General features: G+C 40.6%; 1 protein-coding gene across 1 annotated transcript in view; it reads left to right on the plus strand.

Moving 5' to 3' along the window:
• The window catches only part of adcy2b (adenylate cyclase 2b (brain)), a 122,447-nt gene that overhangs the window by 96,198 nt on the left and 2,160 nt on the right, over positions 1-24,089 (plus strand). Inside the window, exons 17-22 of the mRNA XM_073822426.1 lie at positions 5,627-5,667; positions 5,805-5,938; positions 6,111-6,170; positions 22,544-22,560; positions 22,697-22,707; positions 23,075-23,169. Of these exons, the coding sequence (XP_073678527.1) occupies positions 5,627-5,667; positions 5,805-5,938; positions 6,111-6,170; positions 22,544-22,560; positions 22,697-22,707; positions 23,075-23,169 (358 nt within the window). The remainder of the gene's footprint in view (positions 1-5,626; positions 5,668-5,804; positions 5,939-6,110; positions 6,171-22,543; positions 22,561-22,696; positions 22,708-23,074; positions 23,170-24,089) is intronic.

Consider the following 24,089-nt stretch of genomic DNA (forward strand, 5'->3'; position numbering starts at 1 on the left):
AAAGTTAAATGAACATTTAACATTAACAAGTCTTTGTCTTTACAGAATAAAACTATAAAATAACAACCTACTGCAAAGCATTCTGGGAACCAGAAACCTTCATCAACCTTTTTCTGTTTTTTCCTTCAGATTTTGGTTCCCAGAATGCTTTGCATGAGACTGTTATTTTAGTTTTATTCTGTAAAGATAAAGACTTGTTAATGTTTAATGTTCAATTAACTTTGAACAAACTGTTGCCAGTAAATAGCATAAATTTAAATTTACAGTAAGTTACTGGCAACCAGCTGCCAGTAATACTGTAATTTCTACAGATTTTGTTTACAGTGTAGTAATATGTAATTAAATACTTTTTGCAGAGAGTAATTTGTACAGTAATCTAATTGCACTGTAAAAGATATAATTAGAAATTAGTAATTCATTCCTTGTTTAGAGTAATTTACCCAACACTGCTTTTTTAAAGCTTATTTTAAATCATTTCAAGTCATCTTGAGGCCCCCAGTTACCAAAAATGCCAAGATAAATCACTTTATAAATTATATTGCACTTCACTAAGAGTGAACTAAATGAGTTCAGAGACATTTGAGACATTTCAGAGATAACTATCCCGGATGATGAAAAAATGGATACTAACTCACTGGATTGATTTTTTTTTTTTTTTACTGTAACATATGTTAAAGTGTAGGTTTGGTTCCTAGGGAATGCATGAACTGATGAAATGTATACTAAAAAGAATAATTTCAGACTTGGTCAGCAGAAAAGACTTCGTTAAAAAAAAAACATTGAAATCTTATCATATAAAAACATTTGACTGGTAGGGTAAATAGAAACATTTTAGATATATTTGTAGAATCACGGCTGGCACTTGATCAGCATTGCACTGTTTTTGTGATTCTCCAGCTGGGAGAGCAAATCTTCCCGAAAGGATAAAGGACTGAATGACTGAGTTCATAGCATGTGTTTCCTAAATTCAGAAGACTGAAAGAGAAACCACAGAGCTTTGATTAGTAAACAGACATATTATAGGAAACATTGGACACTACATTTAACTGAATTGCAAGCAGCAAAGCAAGCTAATTTGTACACATGGATAAGACCAGAAGCCAGACCCATAAAATTTACAAATGGCCAGGCCCGCTCTTACAGGAAGAAAAAGGTGCATTGGCTAAATAAAATTAAAAAAAAAACAACGTACAAAGCAGTAGAAATTAAATATCTACACATCATTCAGGTGCAACACAAAGCATCAGGGTCTTTCAGCAAGCAATGTCTATAACCAGGCAGCAGGGCGCAGATGTCTGATTTAATTCCATTTATGCAATTACAGTCTTGAGCACTGAAATAAAATAATAGGAACACAGGAAGGTCCAAAAATGTGTGGGAACACCAAAATGATATTTGTGGTTTCTGATGTCCAAATTTATCCTGTTATAGTTTACTTCCTCAATCCTGGAAATGTGAAAAAGGTCTATTGCTCCCACAAAGGATGGAGGACAGAGGAAACATCCTGAGGATGTTTAAGCAAGATATAAACCACACATTTTACGTTTCAACAGTGCATCTTACTTTAATAAAATGTATTCTTTGTTTGTTATTATTAAACAATATAATTGTCAACACTGACAAACTAGAGTGAACATCGTGCCAGTTTGTGAGCGTCAAGATGAAACGAAACCTCTAAATATAAGTAATCGCATTTTCATTATTCTCCTGTAGGTCAGTGATACACACTCATCAACACCCGTCTAAAGTGTCAAAGTGTCAAAGTGATGTGCTGGTTGATAAAACACTTGTGCTCTTGCATAAAATGCCAGTGTGAGGAAGTCCGTTTCACATATGCCTCAGTCTGTCGTATATAAACATCTAGACATGAACATCTTGTCCTGCTCCATTTTAGAGGTTTTTCTGGTTTTCTTTCTTCAAGGTCAGTGACTTGAGAAATACACAACTTATTCCTGTATTAGGAATGAATATGAATATTTTATTGAATTTAATATGTTTATGTTTATTAAATATGAAAAAAAAAAAGTTTAATGCAATGCATGCTTAAAGTGATTTTAAAATTGCAAGGTAGTATTTTTATATAACTGTTTTTTTAAGCAAATGATTATGGCCAATTAGGTCATATCCGCATTTCACATTGCGCAGTGTATCTGTTTTTGACGAACTGTCAACATTAGTGTGAAGGCACACAACTAGCCGTCGCTTTGTATCACACACACATTCAAAGAAAGATACAGAGCGAGAGAGCCTTATATACAGATTATATATGCAGAATTGACGCGCTACATGTTCCTGCCAAAATAACGGAGTTCCTTTGGAATTCTTAAGCTTTTAAGAACTGCCGGTTTCTCCGGTAGTAGGCGGGACTAATGTGCAAACGGCAATCTCATTGGCTGGCGTTCACCTATTATCGTCCCTGTTTTGATTTCAGCCAAACCGGTTCGAGCAAACGCAGACAACGTGATGAATATTCATGAGCCCAGTAGCTCATCGGTCCTTAGTGAGCTGTATATTGCCTTTTAGTGTACAATGTTTTATAATATTAAATTGAATATATTTGGTGTTAATTTCATTCAACATGCATAATGCAGTAGTTTCCCTGGTAATCGGTTACTTTTATAATGATGTATCAGTTACTAACAGCTGCTATTTGTGAGAAGAAACTATAATTAATTACTTTTTTTAAATAGCATGCTTAATACTAGTGCTATGGAAAAATATTATGCCATTAAAATGGCAAAGATATGCAACAATATGATGTGGTGGAAAGTAAGTAAATGAGAACATGTTAAAATGAAACTTCACGCATAAAGAAACAAAGAGTGCAGTACGATGGGTGGAAGTGCTGCTGTCAAACGCTTGGCAGAGCGCAATTGGGCACAAGTTACCAAATACAGACACAGATTAGGAGTCGTTGTGCAAATTTACATTACAAACACAATTATAGGCCCTGACTTGAATTTTAAATTCAGATATCTGGTGGGAATAAAGTTGTTTTTTACTCTGTGCTGTGGAACTGTGCTCATGAAGACAGTGATACGTCTGATATGGTCTGTTCTGATAGCAAGGTCTAAACTTTATTATCTGTCAACTTTCTGTTGTAGATGTAATGCGACGCATACGTTTCACTAAACTGAAACTAACCTGAACAAACTGTGCTTCAGCGCTGATAGTGAGGAGCTGGCTCTGCCTGATCGCCGCTTCATTCCACTTTGCACGTATTTTTTTGTCGTGAAGAGTAGCAGGGTAACGTGCATCATCACTACAACACTGCCTTTATGGTTCTGGCTTTTGTTCACACAGCACTCGTTCCCGTAATTTTCCAGAATCAGCGCGCATTGTGAAAGGGGCTTTACTAAAGTAATTCTGTAGCTTACTGCATTTGGTGTTTGAAAAAGAAAAAACATTAATGATCATTCTGAAATATCTTGTTGAGTATCAGCAGGCTAGGCTCTCTCTATGGCTCTGGGTTCGGCTACAATGATACATGACCGTAGTTACCTGTGATTGGCCTGGCTGTGCGTCACTCAGAAAACAACAGGCCAATCAGAATAGAGGCTCATGAATATTAATTATGTGAGCCAAAATCGACCTGTTTTTGACAGAGCTCCTAAAAAAGGAGCTGTAAAAATATATTGAGATGGATTTTGGCACTTATACCGCAGATATATATCCTTAAGGACATCAACAACTAAAATAAACCTCCAGAAATCCCGCTCCTCCTGAGCACCCTCCAGATCCCGCTCCAGATCCCGCTCCAGATCCCGCTCCTCCTTATCTCTTCCAGGCCTGTAGTACCCTAATTCCCCCCAAGAAAATTTGCCTGATATTCATATGCCTGAGCATCCTGTCCTGCCATGGCTTCTCGAGTTCCCTGATCCGCTACGGCCTCCTGAAGACCTTATTTGCTTCCGTCTCTGATGTGTCGACTTTATGAAATAAACAAGAATTCGCATATTCATATCAAAGATTATGCATTATTAACTGTATTATGAATATATCTTAGGAATTATTATATTTATATAATTATTGATCTTTTTGAGAATATGTATTCAATGCCCTAAAAGTTTTACCCAGATTGACCTTTTGAGACATGACATGAGACTGTATGCTGTTGCTTTGTAGCTATGTTATTTTTGTATGTTTTATCATATCTATATCAACTCCAACAGACAGACCAATGTTCTTAGAACAAGAAGTACTTCTTAGTAAATGTGCCTTTTTAAAGTTTGGGTTGGTAGGCAAACATGCAAATTAATAACGCTTTTGTTCACGAGCTGAGACATGAGTACTGTGTTCCTAATCAAAATTAGACATATAAGCGACCTATGGACTTCCTGTAATGTCTGGTTTTAGGGTATTACAACTGCTAAACCTGCATCCCTTGCAGATCGGAGACTTCACACTTCTTGCTACTTCTTTCTCTCCGCTCTCTATCTTTTACTCTGATACTGGGTGAACCTAGACCGTCAAATATTTCTATTAGACTTACTTCTCTCAGATTTGACTAGCTTTTAATTTGACTTAGAATGAGTCAGAATGAGGGTTGAAAATAATAATTTCTCCACTTTTTGTGCAAAAAAACATTATTAAAGTGCCCCTATTATGCCATTTTAAAGGTAAATGGCCTTAAAGGGAAAAAAGATTCGAATTGCTGACGACTCGTTTAGGCGAATGTGAGCCGACTCTTTTTTTTGTTAGACAAAAACTTTATTTATAGTGCACTGTCGGCGTCACAACTTTGCAGATAGTTTATGTTCACATACAGCTACATGACACACTACATGAAATATCATATTTGAAAAGGCATAATAGGGGCACTTTAACATTATAAGTTAACCCCAAAGGACATATTAAACTAATTTAGAAATCCATACCAAGCCCAGATGGTGGATCAGCACCTAGAAATGACCTCTACAGCCCTGAATGTCAGCAGAGGCCACGTCAACTAAATGAGTCATCGGCAAAAGACCACAGCTACCAGATGAGTCCTCTGCAATCTAACTTCCTGCATGGAACAAACTGCTGGTTTCATCTGGCTAGAGGAGAACTTGCCCCCCGACTCAGCCTTGGTTCTCCCAAGGTTTTTTTCTCTATTTATGTCACTGATGGAGTTTTGGTTCCTTACCGCTGTCGCCTCTGGCTTAGTTGGGGACACTTAAATTCCAGCGATATTGTATATTATTTGAACTGAATTGAGCTGGACGATGGCATCACTGAATTCAATGATACACTGCCTTTAACTGAAAATTGATTGTTTACAATACTGCATTATTGACACATATTGTCCTCTTAATACTGTGAAGTTGCTTTGACACAACCTGCATTGTTAAAAGCGCTATATAAATAAAGGTGACTTGACTTGAAGACATGCAGTAGTGAGAAGTGCGAGATGGTCTGTGCTGATGGCAAGGTCTAAAGTCAGACTCACTAAGGTTATTTTGATGGTTTCTTTATTATTTGTCAGCTTTCTGTTCTTGTTTTCTCATGCGTTTTGTTGTTATTAAACTGGTATTTAATTAAATGTGTTAATGGATACAGGTTGTTTTATGACGATGATGAAAAAATATGGCATGAATTTGTAAAAGTGTGTAACCAATTAATTGTCGTTTGTTCTGTATTGCAGGGTTGTGTGTTGATCCAGATGCAGAGGTTGTGCACAAAACGGTTGGCGACTCACTGGAATTAATTGCTGATTATTCAAAAAAAGATCTTGAAGTGCAGTGGAAATATAATGAGATTATCTTCGCTGAGTATCAAAATAATAACTTCAAAAACTTTAAACCTGATTTATTTCACCAAAGGTTAAAGATGAATAAGGAAAGTGTTAGCATAACAGTAGGCAACCTTAGACTCCAGGATTCTGGAAGGTTCTCTATTGTTGCATTAGGAGAATCTGGTCAACATCCAACAAAAACCATTGAGCTACGTGTTCATGGTGAGTTTAATTGTTTGATATTTGTATTGGCAATGCTGTTAGGAAACATCAAACACATTTATGAACTGATGCTGAATATTTTTATGGTCATTTAAATTAAATAGTCCCTTGATGAAAAAAAAAAAAAAACAGTATGTCAATATAATGAATTTGACATATTATTCTCCTATAGCTCGCATCACAGATGTTCAGATCGAGTACAAAGATTCCTGGTCACAGTTAAAAAATACCTGTACATTTCATCTTCGGTGTCTGGCATCTGGTGATCCATATTCCTTCTACATATTTCTTCCTTATATACTACTAAGGCTGTAGTGTGCAAAGAGAAATCAGAGGGTCAAACGTTCTGTGTGAAAAGCTAACATTTTTAAGGATTGTATAATTTACAAAAGTTTGCTTTGAAACTATGAAACATGCCCACTTATTTTTGAAGACCAATTTAAATGTCAAGGTTTTGTATATTTGTTAAATTACTCCAAAATGATCTTGTTAGATTGTAATTCATAATAGTGATGTACATAAATCTGTACATGGACACAAAACAGTAAATTCTGTTCAAGTCATCAGCTGATACAGTCTTTTTTTATTTGTACTTGTGTCCAGTGCTGCTTACTGAATTTAAAACACGGTTTTGTGCACATCATCAAACCACAAACTACATTTTTAACCACAAGATGGCGCAGCAGCCAGATCGGGTGCAATTTTTAATACTAAAAAGTATCAGTATGGCCTAGATTTTCCATTAAAAGGGCTTTTAACACTTCACCTAACCCGTTTTTTTTTTTTTTTTTTTTTTTTTTGTAGTCCCCCAGGCAAGGAACGTTGCACAACTGTCATTTAGAAATAGGGTAAGCATTGCTTTTTACCTGGGATTTACCACTTCTAAGATGTTACCCATGACTCTCGTCCCAAACATGTTCAGAGTGGAACGATGCAGTATTATGCTAATACTGTGTTCCAAACAACTCGAAATTTGTATGGTCCCACCCTCCTATTTAGAAAAACACCAGGAGTGTCGCTCAGGCACGTGCACAGGTAGGGCTCAACCTGTGCAGAGCAGTTTTTTGTAGTTACTCTCGGGAGTGCCCTTTTTATGGGGAGTTTTTTTTTTTTTTTTTTTTTATAAATCAATGCTATTGGTAACCCTTGTCTGTTTGTCTTTTTTAACAAATATTTAACCAATTAAAGGCATTAAAAAGCGCATCTCTTAGAACCGCTCGAACTGTCAGTCAAACTTCACAACTCCGCCCCCTGAACTCCGCGAACTTATGTATCAGCACATCAGTCAGAGCAGAAGCAGATGAACGTCTTCGTCTTGTAACGGTAAAATATCTTGTTTGAATGAGTGCAACGTTGTCTTCACGAAATAAACACTAGTATGTCTATAAAGGTTCATATAATGCATCACCACACCGGTGTGATGTTGACGTAATGTGATGTCGTCGTTTTAACGATGGACAAATTGCACACATTCGCTGGTCAAAATGTAAAAAATGCGGTGTAACTGCATTTGAGCTTAACATAAAGAAGCTGAATGATGCTAGGTAAAATATAGTATAAGAAATTTCTATTTTGATTTTAGGGCTATCTGCTGAATGTGCTGATGCATGTAAATTACATGATGTAATTTATTAACATTTCATCATATTATATAGCCTATGGTCACACAGCATGGTAGGTTAAAGTTTACGATGCTATTATATTATGCATGTGTTTGCTGGCTAGATTTTTTTTTTAAATCTAGTATTGTATGTATACTAACCCGTTCTCATCATTTTATATGTGTGTGTATATATATATATATATATATATATATATATATATATATATATATATGCATTGGCGTATGCATTACACGCTATTGCAAAGTCATGCTATTACGCGTCTTCACATGTATAAACATAGAAAAACATGGTTTACTACTGTAATAATGTTGTATTAAATAAAAAAAAGTTTACACAATGAGAATGAGAATCATCAGGTCACTGTGCATTCTATATATTTTATCATGCAGAATGTAATCTGCATGTATGCAAAGCAAAGAAAAAAAGAAAACTAAAACTACTTACACAACTAAATAAGAGAGAGTGCACAACCAATTCACAAACACAGGACAAATAATACACAGACAACCACCCAGAAGGCATATGTATACATATATCTATATGTATATATTATCTGTATAAAAGTTATTAATACTAATTAAATATAAGGGGGGGGGGTGCCCTTTTTTCAGTTTCAGCACATGCCCCTCAAAAGGTCTGTGCACGGCCCTGGTGTCGCTTGAGGTCGGAGTCGGACATCCTACCTGTGAACTTGGTGCAGATTGATCAAACCTCAAAAGTAATTTGATGTTATTTCCAAGATAATGGCAATAGAGGGTTTGCACTTACGTCACGGTTTGGTCAGTTACCTGGATGCTAATTTATACTGTCTAAACCATGGGAAAATGTGTGGGTCAAAATTACCATGAAGTGACTCTGAGACTTCATAATTAAAATAATAATAATAAAAAATTAATAAATCTGAGATTTTCCATTTAACCTCATATTTATTGTTTAATGTAGACCTTAGGCTGATATAAATGCATGCTGGTCAAGCTCCAGCACCTTTTTATAAATTAACTGGAATCAAAATATGTACAAACAACAAAAGATTTCAACCCTGTCATGGACTAATTTGAAGTAATATAAATATAGTTTCATTGCATAGTGATTATAAAATGTAGATTTGCAGAAAGATAATGTGAACCTTTACCAACAAAACATTGTTATTGTTAAAATAACAGGTGGACAAAGGCTTTAATATGTGAACTAAGAGAACGGGAACATCAGAGAAACAACAGTAACAAACTTAAGCAATGGGGACTTATCAGATGAAAGATAAAACATCAGTTAGAATGACCTCCTGAAGTTTAAAGCCGGAGCAGACCAAACCATCTCCTCCCATTTACTCCACTTAGACTCATTCCTGGATTTTTTTTTTTTTTTTTAAGCTAAAGTTAGCATTTAATGAGCACGTGGTGTACCAGCAACTAGCAAAATGATTAATTGTTGAAGCTGACTGAACACTGTTTAAATCATTATTTTCAATTTCTGAAAAGTTTTTACATTAATTCATATTTCACTATGACAGAGTGGACATGTTAAGCTTAACAACATTCAACTACAAACACAATATAAGAAATATTAGGAAATATAAGTGTAGATACTCACTGTTTGTGCAGCAGATATTTTAACTTCCACAGAAGAAAGGCAAAATGGGGAATGTGATGTCACTGAGTAGATCAGAGGGTTTCTTAAAGGGACGTCAGCACATTATGACAGTATTATTATGTAATATGTATTATGAAAACAGAATATAAATTATCAAAATGACTTGTTTTATTAAATAACTTGTTGAAACTTGTTTTCTTCAATTTGATGTAATTTATCCAAAGTTATCCAAAGTAAGCTGAGCAGTGTGAGGGACATGCCATAATCACATACATCCAATCAAAAAGAATGTTATAAAATGAGAAAAACCTTTCAAACATTTCAAGAGACTTTTCATTGTACTTGTATGTGTGTAAATGTTTGGCCACAGTGATGAATGAGTGATTTTGGTGGAGGCACCAGACTGTTTTAGTGCCACATTAAAAAAGTAAAAAATCTAAGGTTACAACAATAAGTCATAATATTTCGAGAATAAAGTCAAAATGTTTGGAGAATAAAGTTGAAATATTTCCAAAAATAATGTCTAAATATTTAGACAATGCAGTCAAAATTCTGAGAATAAAGTCGAAATATTTAGTGTCAGGATTGTGGTCTGTTCCCTTCCGGGAACTCGAGCCGCGTCAGGAACGCTATGGGGAACGCCATTGGCGGGCCGCACTCTGAACTATGTCTAACAACCAATGAAATGACGGGAGTGACGTCACAGGCGCGGTGACGTCATCGACCGGGAAGTATAAAACGCGTGCGTTTGAAGCCGGCGGCAGCTTTTGTCATTCAGCGAGAGCGCTCTGTGTCTGTGTCTGTGTCTGTCCCGGTCATACTGCTGTTTTTTCGTGCCAGTTTGCACGGCTTTTATTTGAGTAGTATGACCTTTAAAATACAACCATGGGGGAAAGAAGTGTTACGAAACTAGGCGGTACAAGCACCCACATAGATAGTGTGTTCCTCCCTGCCAATGCTTCATTGTTGGTGGGGATACACATAGTCTATGTGCGGTCTGCTTGAGTGTAGAGCACGCACGGTCAGCCCTCGAAAAGGCTGACTGCCCACAGTGTGAGCGTAAAAATCTCTACTGCGGGTGCTCCACAGAAGGCTCTCTTCGAGGAGGGAGCCTTTGCCAGCGTTTCTCGCGGGTCTGGCCCCGCTTCCGCCGAGGCGGAGCGGTTGCTGCACTCGCTGAGATCGCGGCTCGATCTATTAGAGGGACTGGAGACGGGTGTTTTAAAAATACCCTATCTCCTCTCCTATCTGATGGATCGGTAAACCTTTTTTCTGGATGAGGAAGCCCGCAATGCGGTTACTTCCCTCCAGGAAAGGTTTTCAACGCTTTCCATATCTTCCTCCAAGGAGGTTGATGTAAAGTGCGTTGTCAAAAGTATTTAACCGCCCCCCCCGATCGCCTCAGTATGATGAGCTGGTGGTTGTGCTGACTGTGCATTAGCTAAATAAGATATGAGCCGCAGAAAAGCAAACGTTTTGCTTCCTGCGGACTAAGTCAGCACTTCCAAACGGAGCTTTCTGTCCTTCCCGATCTACATTGAGTTTTAGATCTGGGAAAAACTAGAAAGTAAAGATGACGCCGCGGGTTAAACAGACGCTATCAGCCTCTGTTCCCCGGTCTAGGCATCATTTCTGAAGGCTCCGTCTTTGCTCTTCAGGCCGCCTAATAAAACTTCAGGCTTGATGAGCAAATGAACACGTGTCGGGGTTCCTGACGGGAAAGATTTAAACCCCAGCCATGTACCAGCTCTCCACATCAGAGGCGCAGAAACAGAGCGATGCCGCCCGCGTTCCTCCGGCTATGCCTAGAGGACCCGGAAAGCAACGCTCTAAGTCGGGGGCTTCCAAGAAAAAGAAGAGGTTCGACCTGAGGGTCGTCCTCCTATCCAGGAAGTCCTCGCCTAAACGGCCCTGACGGTTGTGGCTCAGGGCCGTTGAGGGCAGCCCCTCGCGAGGGGGTTTGCACCGTACCTCCGGGTGCGGGTTTCAGACCCCTTCGTGGCCCTCAGGAGATGAGTCAGCTAACCCTGCCAGTGTTACAGGGCGCGGCTATCTCCCGCGAACATCCTCTAGCTGTTCCGCCCGGAAACGTAGCGGCCCTGGAGAGTTCGCAGCCCCCGCGGGGGTCTCTCGAAGAGCTAGTTCAGGAGCTTCCTGCCAGCTTGCTGTTACAGGTCTCCGAGTTAGTTCCTCGAGTAAATCCAGACACCAGTCTCGAGAGGCTGGTACCCTAAGTAAACTCTCTGGCAGCGTGGAAACTACTGCCAAATGTTTCAAAGTGGGTCCTGCGTACTGTAGAGAAAGGTTACACTATTCAGTTCGGCGCCAAGCCGACACCTTTCAGCGGGGTAAACCCCGAGCAGGGTCTGGAACAGGAAGTCAGTACAGGAAGTTTCTCAGGCTCGCTTTCAGGGGCAAAGCTCACCAATACAGAGTACTTCCTTTCGGCCTAGCTCTCACCCGAACTTTCACGAAGTGTGTGGATGCTGCTCTGGCTCCTCCGTGATTCCAGGACATCCGCATACTCGACTGGTCGATTCTGGCCAGCTCAGAATAATTAGCGGCTCAACATCGAGGTGTTGTTCTCGCTCTCATGAAAGAATTGGGGTTGAGACTCAACACCAAGAAGGGTGTGATTTCTAAAAATCACTTATCTAGGTGTAGTCTGGGATTCGACCACGATGCAGGCACGAATGTCACCTGCTCGGTTCGAGTCGATCCTTACTGCAGTAAATGCGGTCAAGCTAGGCCCGTCACCCACTGTCTACAGTCCCAAGTACTGTTAGGTCTTATGGCAGCCGCTTCCAACGTGATACCTTTTGGACTGCTGCTTATGAGACCACTTCAGTGGTGGCTCAAACCAGGCGGTTCTCCCCGAGGGGAAACCCATTTCGCAAGATCAAGGTCACGCGGCGCTGCCTACGTGCCTTGGCCATGTGGAAGAAACCCTGGTTTCTCTCTCAGGGTCCGGTTCTGGGAGCTCCTCGTCGCCGCGTCATGCTAGCGACGGACGCATCCCTCACCGGATGGGGAGGCGGTCATGAGTGGCCGCTCAACCCAAGGCCTGTGGAGCAATTCCATCTCTCCTGGCACACAAATCGCCTAGAGATGCTAGCCGTGTTCCACGCCCTGAAGTGTTTCCTTCCAAAAGGTATCCGCTCACGCCCCTTATATAAGCTGGCGTACCGGATTCTCCTATGGTCTTAAGGAAAGACTTCTCTCCCTGAGAGCAGTCCAGTATCTCTGGACGTGGGAGCAGACGTCCTGCCAGGCAGGGGCTGAGGCCCGGGGAATGGATGCTTCACCCAGAGGTGGTGAAGCAGATCTGGAGAACATTTGGCCAGGCACAGGTGGACCTGTTTGCGACTCAAGAGACATCGCACTGTCCCCTCTGGTACTCTCTAGTTCCTCCAGCTCCACTGGGGCTGGTTGCCATGGCACAGACGTGGCCGAGGCTGCGTCTGTACGCCTTTCCCCTGATCGCTCTGCTCCCGGGAGTTCTGGAACGGGTCCGTCGGTTTCAAGTGCGGCTGCTACTAGTAGCCCCGTACTGGCCGGCACGAGTATGGTTCTCGGACCTGGTATCTCTCCTAGACGGCTCTCCGTGGGAGATTCCCGTCAGGAGGGACCTCCTGTCTCAGGCTGGGGGCGCAATATGCCACCCCCACCCAGAGAAGTGGAGGTTATGGGTGTGGCCCCTGAGGGGGCACAACTCATAGGAGCGAGTCTCTCAACCGAGGTTGCTGAGACCCTTCTCCAATCCAGAGCTCCCTCTACGAGGAAACTGTATGGCCTTAAGTGGAACTTATTCACGAGATGGTGCCGCGAGCACCACCTGGACCCAGTCAACTGCCCGGTCGGTACAGTTCTGGAGTTCCTACAGTCTCGCCTTTCCGCAGGGCTAGCTCACTCCACCCTGAGGGTTACATGGCGGCTATAAACGCCTTCCACGCCCCTCTAGGTGGCCTCTCAGTGGGCAAGTACCCCCTGGTCACACGTTTCCTCCACGGTCGGGAGATCGAGGCTTCATCAGGAAGTAATGAAGCATGGAGACTCAGAAGTTGGGACCTCTGGCGACTCGATAGATATCGCAAGGTTCTCTCTGGTTCTCCTTAGTGCCTCCAGGTCCGCCCGGACTGGACGCCATAGTACAGACGTGGCTGAGGCTGCGTCTGTACACATTCTCCCGATCACTGTGCACCAGACTCGGGTCTCTCAACCGAGGTTGTTGAGACCCTGCTCCTTCCAGAGCTCCCTTCACGAGGAAACCTTAAGTGGAACCTGTTTGCTTCATGGTGTCACGAACACCATCTAGACCAAGTTACTGCCCGTTGGTACAGTACTGAGTCCTCGCAAACCCACAAAACCAGCTCACTCAATCCTGAGGGTGTTCGTGGCGGCTTATTGGCCTACCACGCCCCTCGTGGTGGCTCGTCGGTATGGTTTCCTCGGTGGTGCACTCAGGTTGAGACCCTGAGGGGTCTCAAGCCTCTATTACCTCCATTCTTGGAGTGCGACCAATGGGAAGTATATCTGTCCAGTATGAAGGACATCTGCAATGCTGCGGGTTGGTCCTCGCCCCTGACAATTGGTCCTCGCCCCTGACATTCGTCAGGTACTATGAGCTTGACCTCAGAGCCGCTCCAGGCTCGGCTGTACTCTCGGCCTAGTGCGCTAGGCTTAGAGGGTTAGCCACCTCCCTAGCCAGGAGGAGACTTCTCAAGGCGCATTCTTTCTGCGGAAAGAAGAGAAGTCGTTTTCGCCATGACGCTCCTCGTGTGCCCGAGGGCCGAGGAGTGTCCCTGCATCCTCGCGAGCCTGAGGGCCGAGGAGCAGACCTAAAAGCCTCTTGTCCGTGTAATGCTAGACAAAGGCTCATACTCTCGCGTCCCGGTATGCTTACCAGGCCGAGCTTCCGGTCCCTCTTGTTCTGGCTACTCCCAGACAAAGGACTAAGACTCCTCGTGAGCCCGAGGGCCGAGGAGTACCTCTCGCACTGGCTGGCGAACCAGGCAGAGGTCACGGTTCTCGTGTGCCTGAGGGCCGAGAACTGCACAGCCCTCTTGTCCGCGGAATGCTAGACAATGGCTTAATTCTCCTCGTGTTCTGACGCAGGATGCTATCAGACCGAGTGTATTTCGGTCCCTCTGGTTTCTGGCTTCCCCCAGACCAAGGACTAAGACTCCTCGTCTGCCTTAGAACAAGGCCGAGGAGTGCCTCATGCACTGGCTGGCTACCAGGCTGAGGCCCCTACTGTCTTCCCCGTGAGCCCGAGGGCCGGGGATTGCAGTGCCCTCTTGTCCGCGTAATGCTAGACAATGGCTTATTCCCTCGCGTCCTGGCGGAGCTCCAGGCCGAGCCTTGGGTCCCTCTTGTTCTGGCTGAACCCCCAGACAAAGGATCACCCTCTCCTCGTGTGCCCGAGGGCCGAGGAGCCTTGAGGTCAAGCTCACCGTCCTCGTGGGTCTGCGGACCGAGGACTTCCCACACCATCTGTCCGCCGAGTGCTAGACAGTGGTCATTCGGTCCCTCTTGTTCTGGCTAACTCCCAGACAAAGGACTAAGACTCTGCGTGTGCCTGAGGGCCGCGGAGTACCTCTCGTTCTGGCTGGCGACCAGACAGAGGAAGACCTCCATTCCTCGTGTGCCTGTGGGCCGAGGAGCACTCTCGAGGTCGAGTGCACTGTCCTCTTGGACCAAGGACTACCTACACCATCTGTCCGCCGAGTGCTAGACAGTGGTCATTCGGTCCCTCTTGTTCTGGCTAACCCCCAGACAAAGGACTAAGACTCTGCGTGTGCCTGAGGGCCGCGGAGTACCTCTCGTTCTGGCTGGCGACCAGACAGAGGAAGACTACCATTCCTCGTGTGCCCGAGGGCCGAGGACTACAGGGCCTTCTTGTCCGCGGAATGCTAGACAAGGGCTCTCTCTTTTTCCACCCTGGTTGAGCAGACACTCGCAGGGCTCGGAAATTATGGGGGCGTTGGTAGTCTCGTTCCCCATAGCGTTCCTGACGCGGCTCGAGTTCCCGGAAGGGAACGTCTCGGGTTACGTATGTAACCTTAGTTCCCTGAGGGAACGAGACGCCGCGTCTCGGACCATAATTCCCGCACCCTGCGGCGCTCGCTTCATTCCTAAAAGAGCTGCCGCCGGCTTCAAACGCACGCGTTTTATACTTCCCGGTCGATGACGTCACCGCGCCTGTGACGTCACTCCCGTCATTTCATTGGTTGTTAGACATAGTTCAGAGTGCGGCCCGCCAATGGCGTTCCCCATAGCGTTCCTGACGCGGCGTCTCGTTCCCTCAGGGAACTAAGGTTACATACGTAACCCGAGACGTTTTGTAGTGTTTTACTAGTTTTTTCCCCCCTGTGTTGCCATTGATTTGGTTTGTTCCTTTGTCTCCCCCTTTGGTTCAGTGTTTATTTGGTTTAGCCTTGCCCTTATTTGGACTTCCCCCTCGTTATCCTGTATTCTGTACACCTGTCTTGTTTAGTAACCACTCCCCTTTGAGTATGTTTAAATAGTCCATTGTTCCTGTTTCCCCTTGTCCGGTGTTAAAGTTTTGTTGTGCTTGTTTGTGCCCCTGGATTTCTGTATATTTGTTTTCCATAGATTTATGGTCTTTTGTTTATTTAATAAAATATAGTTCCTTTTGTACTCCTGTCTCCACGTGTCTTCCCCTGGATCTTCCTTCCCTGCACGGCGTTACATTTAGAGAATAGAGTTATAATATTTTGACAGTATATTCTAGCCTATTGCGCATGCAAATGGCCCAGATTGGAAGCACTGGCAAATATTACAAAGTCTCAGCTTTCAAAACTTTAATAACGAAATACAAACAATATGTCACAGTTCTGTCTGTTTGTGTACTTGTTTCTCCCATTGTCTCCCCCTGTCAATCAGTTTATTTTGGTTTAGCCCTCGTTATCGTGATTCCCTTCACCTGTTTGTGATTATCAGTTACCTTTTTTAAGTCTGAGTCTTGGTTCACGGACGGTCTTTGATGTTGTGTGATGTGTTTTGGATGTTCTGTGTTCCTGATCGTTTTTGCCTGTTCCACCTCTGGATGTATTAAAGTAATTGTTTGTTTTTTTGTACATCGTGGTCCATCTCCTTAATCCATCTTCACCTACCGTAACACAATATGTCTGTTATAATAATGTGTTTTTCACGCTTTTTAATGTAGCGTGACAGATTGCTGTATTCGTCTCAGTTTAAGCAGCATGTGAATTAGTCATCTTTAAGATTATTAAACTAGGCTATTGTAACGAGGGAGGGAAATCCAGGTCAATCAACATCAAACAGCAATGTAGACAAAGACAGAAATGTGGTCAGAGTGCAAGCAGAAAGTTGGTGCAGGCGGCGGGCAAAACAGAGTAAACCCACAGGACAGACAAGGGTCAAAATGACGGGTGGCAGAAAATTGGAAAAACAGAAACAGACAGATCAGCAACAGGTAATCAAACAGGGAATAAATGCTCTGTAATGTCAGCAGTAGCAAAACAAGACTTTGCAATGTGTGTGTGTGTACACAGGAAGTTTATATAGTCTGTGAACAGGAAGTGATTGGCTGTGTGATCAGTGTCAGGCGAGAGATCATGGGAAATGAAGTCCAGAAGATGACAAACAGAGTCCGGACTGGAGTGCTCTCTAAAGGAGTTCCAACTGGCAATCGTGACAGCTTTGCTGTTTTTTTTTAATTCCTTCTGATGTTCCTTCATGTTTATATCATGCTATAAATGTAAAATAAAGTAAAAATATATATATATTTGTATTTTGTGATAAAACTGACAGAATTTGATTATATTTGGTTATATTAAAAGCAAGAAAGTACAAAATGATTGTGATTACTGGGTGGCTGGAGCAGACAAATAAAGAATAGGTATTAAATATTATTTCCGATCATTTACTGTATTATACCAAAAATAAAACAGCTTCTGAATAGTCACTTATGTACCTCAGAAAAGACAACAATATAATCTTAATGTATGTTTATAACATTGTATTGTTGTTTTTAATTAAATACATGGAAGGAATGAAAGACTAGGTGGTGGTGCAATTTCAAAAAGAAAACAGTCTAATTTAAAGGGGTCAAAGGGGTCATGCCCATTTTCCACAAGTTCATATGATTCTTTAGGGTCTTAATGAAAAGTCTCTAATATACTTTGGTTAAAAAGTCTCAATAGTAGTGTAAAAAACACCCTTTTACCTTGTCAAAATCAGCTCTGCAAAATTTCAGCTCATTTTAAGACATGGCCCCTTTAAATGCCATGAGCTCTGCTCGCCCCGCCCCTCTCTGGGATTATGAGCCATATAATGTTTACTTTAGCCACATTTAGCGCCTTTAGCTACATTTAGCCGCGTTTATCAGAGAAACAACTTGCCAACAAGCACATTATTAAGAAAGGCCATTTGGAAAGATGCTTAAAAAAAACCTTATTCTCACTTCTGCTGTGGGTGAAGCTGCATCACGATTCATTCACACGAAGATAGACACATATGTAGATCGCGACTGGCGCTTTCCATTTAAAAACGAAAGTAACGTTAAACCTCTGCGTCTTCAGCGGCTCAGATGTCAGTAGTGAATGACTCCTGCTATGTTCATTATTAGATCCAACAGCAGAACACACAATTAGAGTCTTCCTCTGCACCTGAGTCACACAATGGCAATGGTACTGGGACTGTTTCAGCTCGGTGAAGGCGGGGCTACGATGTCAATCAACTGTGTTTCGTCACAACGACAAGAAGCTGAGAATGAACTGATTTTAAAAAGGGGATATTACTTTTAAAGATTAAAAACATACCACTGGCTGGATTTTTATCATTGTAGGGTGGTTGTGTACACAAACTATCAACACACATTAATGTTCAAACAACATGGAAAAGTTGTGATGACCCCCAATGACCCCTTTAACCCTCTGGGCCTCCTCATTAAGGGGTCACACTTGGCTCCCTCGCGGTCAAAAGTGACCGAAGCCTTAAAAAGTAACTTTTTTTTTCTTCAGGAAAATCAATTAAATACATTTTTGTTCAATAATATTTTGGGATTATTATTTAGAATTTTGAGCGTTTTTTATGAATCTATGCAATATTTATACAGTTTTAATGAGCAATTTTTTCCCACTAGAATTATATTTTATATTATGTTTTTTATTTAATTATGTATTTATTATTTTTCAATAAATACAACATTTCACATTAAAATAGAGTAAAAGCATTTAAAATCCAAAAATTGCACCACCTAGTGGCATAAAAAATAAAAACTTGTGTAATGCCATGTAAACTCCTGTATCTCCCTATATACATATATACAGGGGCTTTGGGATTCCTATTGTTTTCCTATTTCCTATCGTAATTTTTTTTACTGTTTCTTCCTTTTTATAGGCTTTGCATTTAGAAATATATTCAGACATTCTAAAAGATACATTTTTGCAAGGTTTAGATTAGGGATGCACCGATACCGATACCGGTATCTGGTATCGGCCTCGATACCATATTTTCTAAAGTACTCGTACTCGTTAAAAGTCCCCCGATACCGGGGATCGATACCACGGTCTGAGAAATGTCCATGTTTGAGCGGCGTGTAAGGGGTTAATCACAGGCGCCGAGTGCCCGCCTGCAGCTCAGACAGAGCCGGCAAAAGGCGACGCATGTCTGCCGTGTGGAACTATTTCAAAGTGAATGAAAACGACAAAACAAAGGCGGACTGCAAATCGTGCTCAGCGAATTGTCCACAGGAAGCTCAAAAGGTAGCACATTTACCACAAGTCATTAAATCAAGCACCTAAAATCCCAACCCGACAACGAGAACAAAGAGTTTACCCACGCTTCTAAACAAACACAACACATGCTGCAGCAAACTCTTGCAACTCGTGTTAGTTGCAGTGCATTATGCAACAAGCTATGGTAAACGAGCAAACGTTAACTAGATAAGTAATATTTTAATCGCTAATATTGCAGATTCATTGAAAATTACATCGGTAACATTAATCAGCATTTCTGCCGCAACCAATTTATGAATGAGTCGGCATCAACTAAATTAAAGAGAATCGCTTTATTTAGAGTTAATAAAATTCCCTACTTGAACTGGAGTTCAACATTAATTGAGCCGCAGGCACACACCTGACTGCCGCTATGGCAAGCCGTTTTAGAATGATATAGTCTTTGCTATACTAGTATGGCAAGCCGTTTTAGCATTCCATCCTTGTTTGTCTTTTATGTTCTAAAACATTCCTTCATTATTGTAATTATTGGTGAAAATAGTCGATCCGGAAGCTCATTGTGTTGAACTATAGATCTGCTATTTTCAGAACTTATAAGTGACACTACCCAACAGCAAAATACTTACTGACCTACATTAATTTGTTAAAAGACTACTTTTTTCCCTTTTTTTGACTAAAACTAGACTAAAACCTTTTTGACTTTTCGTCGACTAAAACTAGATTAAAACCTTTTTGACTTTTCTTCGACTAAAATTGGACTAAAACTATCACATATAGAAGTGACTAAAATTTGACTAAAACTAAGAAGCATTTTAGTACAAAAGACTAAGACAAAATCTAAGATGGTTGTCAAAAACAACACTGACTGGCTGTTGTTACCTGTAAATTTAAATCATGTTTTTATTAAGTACTCGGTATCGGTATCGGCGAGTACTGAAATGCAAGTACTCGTACTCGTACTCATTTTCCAAAAAAGTGGTATCGGTGCATCCCTAGTTTAGATATTTTTTTTTTGATTGGATAAATATCAGGTTTAGCATTTTTCTGCATATTTCTATGTGTCTGTGTGTGTGCGCACGCGTGTGTGTGTGTGTGTGTGTGTGTCAGTTCTGTACTTTTGTTATTTTAGAGTGTCAGTCCTTGCTTGCTGAACACTACTTTTCAGCACAGTGGCTGATTTGTAGCTTGTATTACCAAAAGATTATCTGAATTATCACAGTGTGACATTTTTTTTTTTTTTTTTTACTCTTTAACATATCCGAATCATGTCACTGATTTTTTTTTCTTTTTTTGTACTCACATAGCTAATGCAACAAAAGTCACCAAGTGTCATCTCATTCTGATGAAGCTACGATTTTTAAAAATTCAAAACATAACATTTTTCAGTCAAAAATGACCAAAGAGGCCCAGAAACAAAAGTTTCATTGTAATCAAAAAGACGACTAATTCCCTAATGATCCAACATTTATTCAAATAAATTCTGGTTATTGACTTATTCTCAAAATATTTTTATTTAGAAATATCTATTTTTAATTTTTTAACATGGCACTAAAACGCTGTTGTAGTACTCACAATGGACTAGCTGTTTGGAAAATGGATAGATGGATTCAGCTGCAGACGCCATCTTCTTGCGAGATGTTGGAATTCTTTCAGCAAGACCCTAACAGTGCATTATGGGTATTATCAAGCTGTTTAGTGTACATCGGTTGTACACTTGTAATTGCGTTGCACAGAGCCGGCCCAAGGCATAAGCGAACTAAGCGGCTGCTTAGGGCCCCGTGGCCACCAGGGGGCCCCCAAGAGTACATGAAATTACATCGTTTTTTATTTTTATTTTTATTTATAGATGTTTAATATTTCAATGGATGTATTATATTGGTAATGAAAACCATTATTCAATTAAAAACTACAATTATTATTACAAAAAAAAAATATTTTAACTGGCTGCTGCAGGATGCATGCACAGATGGAGTATGACAGCCATAAGATGCCTGACTGAGGTAACTTAAATTCATTGAAGAAGCAGCGTCACTGCAGCCAAAACAATAAATAATGTCACAAAAAAGCACATATCTTTCTGGTGCAGAGAAAAGAAAACGGAAGAAATCAGAGGAAGAGAAAAAAACTAAGCTAACTTTAGCTGGCTAGTTTTAATTAACATCCGAAAATATAAGCTTTGCAATATTAATATATTATAATAGCCTACAACATATTACTTAGCTGGATTAAGGTTCAAGTTTTTGCATTCTGTGTAAAATAACTTTCCTAGGTTATATTTTTGTAATAAAATAATCTTCTGTTTCATAAACTTGGTGATAATAATAAAAATAAGCTTCTTTTTTATAACTTTGGTACTGATAACAGTTTAACATTACTAACATTGGCCTACGTGTGGGGTCTGTGTTATTATACCATTATGTCTTAATGTTTAAGGTGTACAGATGGCTTGCTGCAATATATATTTTTCATATAAAAATACCTGTTTGTATTTGACTAATTTGTAGTTCTTTGGCGTTTAGCTTTATTTTATTATTTATTATATTAATTATTTTTTTGTAGTTGATTGTATTGCACTTTTTACATGTTGCAAAATTGTCTGACCAAAAGAAAAGTGGTTAACGTTAGCCATATATTTTATGTATTTATTTTATTTGTAGTTGATTGTCTTGCACTTTTAACATGTTGCAAAAAAATGATAAATAAATTAAAATCAAAGTGGTTAAAGTGTTTACAGTAAGAGCATGACTACTAGTTTATTTTGCTACACAAGTATGCAACTGGTACGGCAAGACTTTGAATGTTGAAGTGCAAATAAACACCTGACTACTCCTGTGGGTTTGCTACTGTTACTATTAAAGATCATAGCAAGGTTAAAAACACTGGCACTGTATGATGTAAGCAACACAGCTACAATAAAATACAGTTTATATTGGGTGTGTTAGATTTATAGTCTGCGAATAATAAAGGATTGACAATAATTAGTCATAGTGGTTGCACAGAGGGCCCCCAAATAAAATTCTGCTTAGGACCCCCTGAAGGCTTGGGCCAGCCCTGGCGGTGCATAATGGAATTGAAGGAGTGCGCTTTCAGACACCACAACAAATGGCTGTCTAGTTGGCGATTTCGGACACAAATGCGACCTTGTCTCAAATGCTGCATTGCATTGGCTTAGCAACTGACGACCAATCACTTGCCTTATATTCAAGTACTTTGGACAGTCAAGGAAACACTGTAGATTGCATAAACCGTTGCTTTAATCGTTTGCCCCAGTTAAATGGGCAGTTGTGGCTTAATGGTTAGAGGGTCTGACTTGCAACCCAAAGGTTGTGGGTTTGAGTCTCAGTATCAGCCGGACATGAAGGTCGGGGTGACACGTGTATAAATGCCTTGCATTTTAGATATGAAAAACCTGCTGAACAGTTAATAAAATAAACCTGTTTTGCACTTCTCAGCATGTAGAAGGTTTTCCTGACAGGGCCCAGCTCTTCTGCTGACCATCTGACTAACACTTTCCGGTAAAACTAAAACCTTTGTTTAAGTGAGTTTCACTTCCTCTGGTGGACTCTGATGTTGGTGGATTACAGTGCTCTGCACAGTTGAAAAAAATAACTGATTCAAATGTAGAAACAACATTGGGTGTGTCTCTGTTTATGTCTCTCGTTTAGATGAGATGCGTGAGATGGTAAGAAAGTCGATTTGCAAGGGCACACAAAGAAAGTGTGGTTTTCTTGAGTCTGGTTACACTGTGGTTTACCATATGCAAACAAACTTATTCTTTCACAGCAACATGTGTGAACAAGCCTTACTGTTAAACTCAGACAGGAACAGGGTAAAGCTTCCTTATTCCATCTAGGATTTCACTTCACTTTCACTGCCTGATGAGCTGCCAGTACTTTTGGTCACGTATAGTATCACACATCTAAATGCTTCAGCTTCCCTTCCCGCATACGACAGTGTTGGTTGATAAGACGCTTGCGCTCTTGCAACAGACCCTGGTGGGAGGTGCGAACTCATTTAGAGACCAGAAAGCCCCTAAGCAAGCACAACTTTCAGGAGGCGCTTTTTAAAGGTCTCGTTACCAGAGCTCTTTTGTGTGTTGTTATTTGTGCTGATGTGCACAAACCGAGAGACCCAGAGCAGTGGGCGTGAGGAAGTCTGCTTTTCTCTCTTCTGTTTGACTGTATCTGCTTTCTCAGATGCCCCAGTCTGTCGTCTAAACGTCTGGACATGAACATCGTTCAAGGCCACTGCTGCTCCATTTTAGGAGTTCTTCTGTTTTTCCTTCTCCAAGGTGAGTGTCTTGAGAAATACAGCAATTAGTGTCAAAATGGTTTTAACTGACAGCTTGTAAGACACTTCCTTATTTGTATTTGGTATGTATGGGGAATGAATGTGCTTTTGGAAAACTGCTATAATGCTCTCAAGCACATGAGATGAAATCAAGCACAGTAAATTAAATTAAATATGTTTATTAAATACAAAACTAAATATGTTGGTAACACTTTATAATAAATACACACTATGAACCATTAGTTAAGCATTAGTAAATAGTCAATTTATCATTTATAAAGTATTATCTCTACATTAATAGACAGTAGCAAGCAGTTTATAATGCAGCTATAAAAGCTTTGTTCCTGATTTATAAGCATATCTAGACAGTTTTTAATAATTGTATTTTAATAACGTATTAATGATCAATTATTCATTTCTAAATTAAGTATTATATTGTTAACAGACTCTGTTATTTAGAAGTTGTGATTAATCAGCTTTAAATGCACATAGACATACAATAGTTACCAGTGTGTTAATAAATGCTTTAACACATTTTCTTATTGCAAATTCATGATTAATTCAGGTGGGTATAAACATTTAGCAGTTGTCAGATATATTTTGGTGAACTCATCTAAAGTGAAGACTATTTATGCCTCGTAAAACTTTTACAAAACTGTACAACTGTACACTTGTTATAAAATATAAAATAAACCTCTGCAATGTCATAGAAAATAAAAAAAATTCTGGACACCTCCAGAAAACTTAGCAGTAACATGAAATCTGAAATAAAGATATTTTTTCATCGTTTGTTGAAAATACAGTATTTGATTTTCTGTTTCAGCTAATTGTGAGTCTCAGTTTGAAATGTAGATTTTTTTTTTATTATTATTTACCACACTTGGTTCTTCCTTGACTCACAGTTTGCACTGAACTAAAAAA

This window comes from Garra rufa, chromosome 17 (genome assembly GCF_049309525.1).
Source record: "Garra rufa chromosome 17, GarRuf1.0, whole genome shotgun sequence".
In the NCBI taxonomy this organism is placed as follows: Eukaryota; Metazoa; Chordata; class Actinopteri; order Cypriniformes; family Cyprinidae; genus Garra; species Garra rufa.